General features: G+C 42.8%; 1 protein-coding gene across 1 annotated transcript; it reads left to right on the top strand.

Moving 5' to 3' along the window:
* Window positions 1-17: 17 nt before the first annotated feature.
* Window positions 18-6,934, top strand: PCDH20 (protocadherin 20). The gene is made up of 2 exons (XM_068675876.1): window positions 18-222; window positions 1,257-6,934. The coding sequence occupies exons 1-2, from the start codon at window positions 73-75 to the stop codon at window positions 3,966-3,968; spliced, it is 2,862 nt and encodes a 953-aa protein (XP_068531977.1). The 5' UTR covers window positions 18-72; the 3' UTR covers window positions 3,969-6,934.
* Window positions 6,935-7,631: the final 697 nt, after the last annotated feature.

Genomic DNA, 7,631 nt, shown 5'->3' with positions numbered 1-7,631 from the left:
TGCACAGCCCGGCTCAGCCCGGCTCGGCCCAGCCCAGCCCGGCACGGCGGAGGCGGAGGCGGCGGCGGGGGCATGGGCACGGTCTCGGGCTGCCGCGGGGAGGAGAGGCGCCGGGCGGGCGGCGGAGCGGGCGCGCTGCTGGGGCGCAGCCGGCGGCGGAGGCCGGGCATGGGGCCCCCGGGCAGCCGCGGCAGCACCAGCAGCGCCCGCGGCAGCCTCCAGGTGAGGGTGGGGAGGCGGGAGGGGAGGGGAGGCTCCTGCTTCCCCAGCCCGACTTCGCACGCAGGAGCAAAATTATATATATATATATACATACATATATATATGCATGCCTATATATATGTTGGGTTCTGCGTGCTTTTTTTTTTTGTTGTTGTTCCTATTTTATTTTTTTTTCCATGATCGCAGCAGCCGCGAAAAGTTTTTTTCGGTGGTGCTGCCGGCTCCTCGGGTTGTAGCGGAGAGCGGCAAAAAAAAAAAAAAAAAAAAAAAAGGGAAGAGCAGTTAAAAAAAAGAAGGGGGGGGGGAGAGGGGGAAAGATCCCCCGGGGCGACGACACCCGAAGTTACTTCGGGGAGCCCCCTTCTCTCCGCGGGGCGCTGGGGATGCACTTGTCAGCCAACGCCGGCAACTTCCTTGGCGCTACCCCTCCGCGGCCCCTCCGCTCAACTCGTATTTAAGGGTTTTTTAAGCGGGGGGCGGCCCAGCGGAGCTGCGAGGTGTCGTGGGGACAGCCGGGGGACCGTGGTGATCAGGGGCATGCGGGAATAATGGGGCTTTGGGATCGGCGGGGGGTTGGAGGGGGAGTTATAGGGACAGGGACCCAGGGTCGTGTTTCACCTTGCTGGTGTGGGATGGGGAGTGGGTGAGGGAATGTTTGGGGGTCTCTTGGGGTGGGAGGGTGGGTGCAGTGCTGGTGAGATGGGGGAGAAGGTCAGAGCGGGGTGTATTGGTGCCCTTGGGTCAGCCTGGCAAGGGAGCATGTGCTACGGTGAGTGCAGCTGGTGCTGCCTGGAGGGTACAGATGGCCATGCCCTGGGAGTAGCTGCTGTACTGGGACGGGGAGGTGAGGGAGGAGGACGAGATGTGAGATATCTCACTCCTATTAGAGGGAGAAGGCTTCAGGTTGCAGATGCTGTACTCTCTGCTCGCTGTGTCTGTAGGGGAGGCAGTGGGCAAGGGGGTGGCTACCTCCTGTCTCTCCTCCTTCTCTAACACCACCCTCTCCCCATGCCACTGTACCTCTCTCTCCCCAGCACTTGCTCCTCTTCCTCCTCTTCGTTGGACCTTTCAACTGCTTCGCCAGTTATAGCCGCGCCACGGAGCTCTTCTACAGCCTCAACGAGGGGCTGCCCGCGGGAGTGCTCATCGGCAGCCTAGCCCGTGACCTGCGGCTGCCAATGGCCAGCGGGCAGCGCCCCACGGTCCCCCAGCCACCCCTCTCCTTCACCCTGGCCTCCCGTGGCTTGGGGGGACAGTACGTGCGTCTGGACAACCGCTCCGGAGAGCTGCACACCTCGGCCCTGGAGATCGACCGGGAAGCTCTGTGCGTGGAGAGTGGTGGGGCCACTGTCTTTGGGGAGGCAGAAAGCACGTCCTCCTCTTCTTCCTCCTCCTCCTCACTGTCATCTGAGTCATGTCTGCTGCTGCTGGACGTGCTGGTGCTGCCACAGGAGTATTTTCGCCTGGTGAAGGTGAAAATCGCTATCCGGGATGTCAATGACAACGCTCCCCGCTTTCCTGTGCCCCACATCCACCTCTCGGTGCCTGAGAATGCACCTGTGAACACCCGCCTGGCTATCGAACACCCTGCCCTTGACCCTGATGTGGGCACCAATGGCGTCCAGACCTATCGTCTGCGAGATAACTATGGTGTCTTCACCCTGGACGTGGAGGAGAATGAAAGTGGAGAGAGGACCCCCTACCTGATTGTCATGGGGGCTCTGGACAGAGAGACACGGGAGGAGTACGTCACGGTCATCATTGCTGAGGATGGGGGCACTCCTCCGCTTGTGGGCAGTGCTACACTTACTGTTGGCATCAGCGACATCAATGACAACTGCCCCCAGTTCAGTGACTCGCAGCTCAACGTCACCCTTTATGGGAATTCCAGCCTAGGGACACACGTGGCCACTGTCCACGCAGAAGACCTGGACCTTGGGTCCAATGCGGAGATCACCTACTCCTACAGCCAGAAGGTCCCTCAGCTATCCAGAGACTTGTTCCACCTGGATGAAACCACAGGAGCCATCACTCTCTCCAGTAAAATTGATGGGGATGCCCCAAGGCTCCACAGGCTGATCATATTGGGCAACGGTCCTGGTTGTATCCCTGCTGTGATCACAGTGCTAGTAACCATCATCAAAGTCATGATGAGGCCACCTGAAGTTGTCCCTCGTTTCATAGCTAATGAAGTGGAAGGAGTGGTGTACTTAAAGGAATTGGAGCCTATTAACACACCAATAGCATTTTTTACCATCAAAGACCCTGATGAAAAATACAAAGTCAATTGCTATTTGGATGGTGATGGGCCTTTCAGACTTTCACCATACAAGCCATACAACAATGAATACCTCTTAGAGACCACAAAACCTTTGGACTACGAAACACAGCAGCTGTATGAAATCTCTGTAGTTGCATGGAACTCAGAAGGATTTAATGTAAACAAAATAATCAAAATACAAGTTTTGGATGACAATGACAACTCACCGGTTTTCTCTCAACAGCTGATAGAATTATCCATTGAGGAAAACAATGTTCCCAATGCTTTCTTGACCAAACTGCATGCTACAGATGCTGACAGTGGAGAAAGAGGGGAAGTGTCCTATTTTTTAGGGCCTGATGCTCCTTCCTATTTTTCTTTGGATAAAACCACAGGAGTTCTTACAGTTGCTACTCAGCTGGATAGAGAAGAAAAGGAGAAATACAGATATACTGTGAAAGCAGTAGATTCTGGGTTCCCTCCAAGAGAATCAATAGCAACTGTCACCATCACTGTATTGGATAAAAATGATAATAGTCCAAGATTTATCAATAAGGATTTCAGCTTTTTTGTGCCAGAAAACTTTCCAGGTTTTGGTGAAATCGGAGTTATCAGTGTCACAGATGCTGATGCAGGGCAAAATGGATGGGTTGCCCTTTCAGTCCTGAATGGAAGTGATATTTTTGTCATAGATACTGGAAAAGGAGTTTTGAGAGCTAAAGTCTCCCTTGACAGGGAACAGCAAAGCTCCTATGTGCTGTGGATCGAAGCAGTTGATGGTGGTGATCCTGCCCTGTCTTCTACTGCAAAAATAACTATCCTTCTTCTTGACATAAATGACAACCCCCCTTTGGTCTTGTTTCCACAGTCTAATATGTCTTATTTGTTAGTTCTTCCTTCTACCCTTCCTGGCTCTCCCATCACTGAGGTCTATGCTGTTGATAAAGACACTGGCATGAATGCCGTCATAGCATACAGCATCATAGGAAGAAGAGGCCCCCGGCCAGAGTCATTTAGGATTGACCCTAAAACTGGTAATATCACCTTGGAAGAGTCGCTCATGCAAAATGACTATGGCCTGTATCGGCTGCTTGTAAAAGTTAGTGATCACGGCTATCCAGAACCTCTCCATTCCACTGTCATGGTGAATCTCTTCGTCAATGACACAGTTAGCAATGAGAGCTATATTGAAAGTTTATTAAGAAAGGAGCCTGATATCAATATAGAAGAAAAGCAGCCACAAATATCCATAGAGCCTACACATCAAAAAATGGAGTCAGCATCCTGCATGCCTACTTTAGTGGCTCTGTCAATAATAAGCTTGGGTTCAATTGCTTTAGTAACTGGGATGGGCATTTACATCTGTCTGAGAAAAGGGAAGAAGCATCACAGAGCAGATGAAAACATGGAAGTACAAATCCCATTAAATGGAAGAATTAACCTGCACATGTTGGAGAAGAAACCAATGGAAATTTCCAACATATGATGTTTCCTTGTGGATAATTCAAATCAATATCTGGAAAACCTTAGACAACTCTGAAACACCTAGCTGTGGGTCGTATTGACATAGGTTGCAGTGAAGGACCACTAATTTATAACTTAATAATATTATAATTGTAAATAGCTGTTTACAGTTTTTTAAATTCAAATTCAGTGTACAGCTTTTTTATGAAAACTTAGTACTAACAGCTAGTACCCTGTCTATAAAAACGTGGACATCATTTGCAGCTTTCATTAATCGATATGATCAGTGACCGTAAAAAAAAAAAAAAAAAAACAAACGGGAAGGTAAGAATTCTTTAAACTCAAGTTTTAAAAGTATTTTTAACCACAAGAGGGCATCAGATGCTCCTGAGCAGGGAACTGGTTGATGTACTGTCCATAAGATAAACACAAAGTATATTTTAAATATATGGATTTTAATATAAAATATGCTTCGGCATACAGAGATTTACATAGACACACACTCAAAAAAGATAAATGTCTGTCCCGATGTGTGTATAATTAAAAGAAGAAGGACAGTAAAATGCACTAGTAAAGAAATAAAAAAAGAAAAAAGAAAAAAGAATGTTTATTACCTCACTAGTAAAGCTTTTACAGTAGGATAGAAAAGGCATTAACAAGAAGTGCAATTCCTGTTGAGAAAGAATGCAAGATATTGTAATGAGAATCTGAACTGCTGTGGCATACCATCTTTCATTTGCTCGAGCTTTCACCCACACTCATTTGTTCCAGAAGTCTGCTGGTCATTTTTATGGAAAATTGTATTTAATATTTCCTACAGGAAATAAAGACAAAACCCCATGCTTATCCTTGTAAACATGCCAGATACAAGGAAGCAAGGGAATGGCTAAATCTTTAGTTGTCGCAGAAGTGGTAATATTTTTGGTACTTTTAGCAACGTCGTTAGTACTCCATCAGTTTGGTTGTGTAATAGATTTTTCATGTGATACTTTGAATCTTATCTGCCAGATGAAAACAAACATCACTTCATATTATAGGGAATTATAAGACTTAGTTTGTACTGACTGTTGCTCCTTTTTGGATTGGTATTTCATGTGAAAGATCTTATTTCTGACTTCTGGCTACCATTCCTGGCTCCTTTTCATTGGCTTTGATTTTGGATTAGATCCAAAATCTGACTTGTAAGACTGGCGGCATATTTTCTTGATAATTTATTCTTTGCTGTATCCTCTGCAATAAAGCAGCAGGTTTATCAGTGATGTCTCACTTTCACTTCATTTTAAGAACTGAAAACTATATTTTGTATTATGATTACATCAGATTTCTCTGTGTGAACAAGATAAATTAGTGTTATGCTTAAAACTGATTATTTTGATTTCTGGCATCATATGTCTGTAATGTACCAAAAGTGTTTATATGTCTGCAAATTAAAGCTATATATTTTCATAATAACTTATTCTCTATCTATCTTATCATGCTGAATATTATTTTAGTTACAAGGAATATATATTTCACAAATATCTGACTGCTGGCTATGTTATATCTCATGTTACTTCCCCAAATTAATACACTTCAGAATCATTATTGAGGATTTATACTGTCCTCCTTGATATTGCTGGTAAAGACAAACCTGATGTAAGTTGGGCAGCAGCTGATACCTGCTTTAAAAAGTAGGGAGTGCAATTTGAGGCAGTTTTTGATTTTCTTTCTGTGAGTGGCACATTACTTCACTCTGGACCTATTAAAATATTGGAGCAGATGTTGATTCTGCTTAGCCTAAGTAAGTGTGTTAAAATAAAGTCCAGATTTTGTCATTCTACCTATTAGAAATAGTGATTTTTTTCCATTTAGAATATTTTCTGTTTGTGCACAGTTTGTTAGATGAGTTTAATGAAAAAAATAATTCAGCCTTTCAGAGGTTTGTGGTTACTCTTTTTTTTTTTCTTTTCATTTATTTTAATATTATTAAAATATGGAATTCCTGAAATTAATTTGTCACAGAGACATTGTTTATTATCTCTAAAAAAAAATGACATTAGTTCTTTGGATCTGGCTTCTGTATTAGAGATACTCTGTAATCTCGGGGGCAGAGGTGGTCTAGATACTCTGTATTTTTTTCTTCAGTAGGGAGACAAGGTAACTGTTAGAAAGACAGGATTCTTTTAATTGTTCTTTTATTATTTGAATTAGCAGTCCAGTATCTTCTCAAGATGCTATGAACAGAATCAAAACCAAGACTTAAAAAAATACAATAAAACCAATAACCTGATCCTGCAATATGTGTTTGTGTGACACCAGACAGTTATTTTTATTCAGATTTCAGAAATACATAGACTTACACCTCTTTAATTAAACTCACTGAGTTTAAATGTGCTGTTCTCATTGTTGCTTTTCTTTGGTTTGTTTCATTCAAGCACATTCTTAATGCATAATAAAATAAAATGGTATGAGCCTGTAAAACCCAAAGTACCACTCATGAAGCATTTCTCTCCCTCAATTTTCCACACATTTAAAGAAAATCAGTTTGAAATCGCTTCTGCAGCCCTACCAGCATCATGACTTGTAAAAAAAGTCTGTACCCAGAATAATACCTCATAGAGCAAGAGCATATTTTTGCCTTCCTGTGAGCAGCTTTTAGGTAGGAAATGTCACTGAAAATGGTAAAATATGCATAGTGAGTTCTTTGAAAAAAAAAAAATACTGCTGGCAGCAGCAAGTAATAAGCATGATATATAAGTATGCAATGTGAATCCTAACAGTGATAAAAAAATAAAAATAAAAATAAAAAATCAGAAATCTCAAATTCATAGCACCTGGGATTTTTTTTTTCCTCCGGAAAATGTTCTTATTCTTTCTCAGTGGAAAAATGCTTGATAACAGCTATATAGCAGATATTTCTTTGACCTTGCTGTTTCCAAATTATCCTTTACAGAAATTCCTTTAACATAAAAAGAAAAAAAAAAAAAAAAGTAAATAAAACGAATATAACTGAAGTAAATTAGACTCAAGTATAAAAGGCCTATTTTATTACCACCTTGTGGCAGTGCACTTGCCAAAATATATGCAAATCTGGTCGACACTGGTAGTTGAGCTGGCACAAAAATAAATGTCTCATTCATTTACAATATTCATTGAACAATCTTAGAGTGAGTGGGAGCTCTTTGTTCACTTTAATAAAAAATTAGTGTCCTAAACTTTGTGTTGCCAAAGCGTCATGAACTTGCCATGCAAATTCATCAGAATTAACAAATTAAAAAATAAACAAGAAATCGACAGACAGCCCAGTGTCATGGACAGAGAAAATTAGCTCAATCTTCTTGCTTTCTATTTCATTTTATTCTTTTTGAAAGATCTCAGAGTCCCATTATGCTTTGAAGTTACTGTTTTGATGCAAAATTAACCTAACACCTGGCTGAATATCAATAAAGGATGATACTTGAAAGTGTGGAGGGGGAATTAGAGCACTTTGCTTTTTTCTGTGTCAAAACTCATAAAACAATTAATCTCATGTCCTTTTAAATACCTTTTTCAGTACCAAGGTTCAAACAGACAACTGTGCTAGAATCCACTAAGGACAATGTAAAATTTCCAATGATCTTAATGGGACATTCATGGGAGGCCACAGTGGTAGTATAAAACTTGTCTTCCATGAAAGCAACGACAGACCCCTGATTTGACTAGTATT

Source organism: Anas acuta, chromosome 1 (genome assembly GCF_963932015.1).
Source record: "Anas acuta chromosome 1, bAnaAcu1.1, whole genome shotgun sequence".
Lineage (NCBI taxonomy): Eukaryota > Metazoa > Chordata > Aves > Anseriformes > Anatidae > Anas > Anas acuta.
This window is presented reverse-complemented; position numbering and strand designations above follow the sequence as displayed.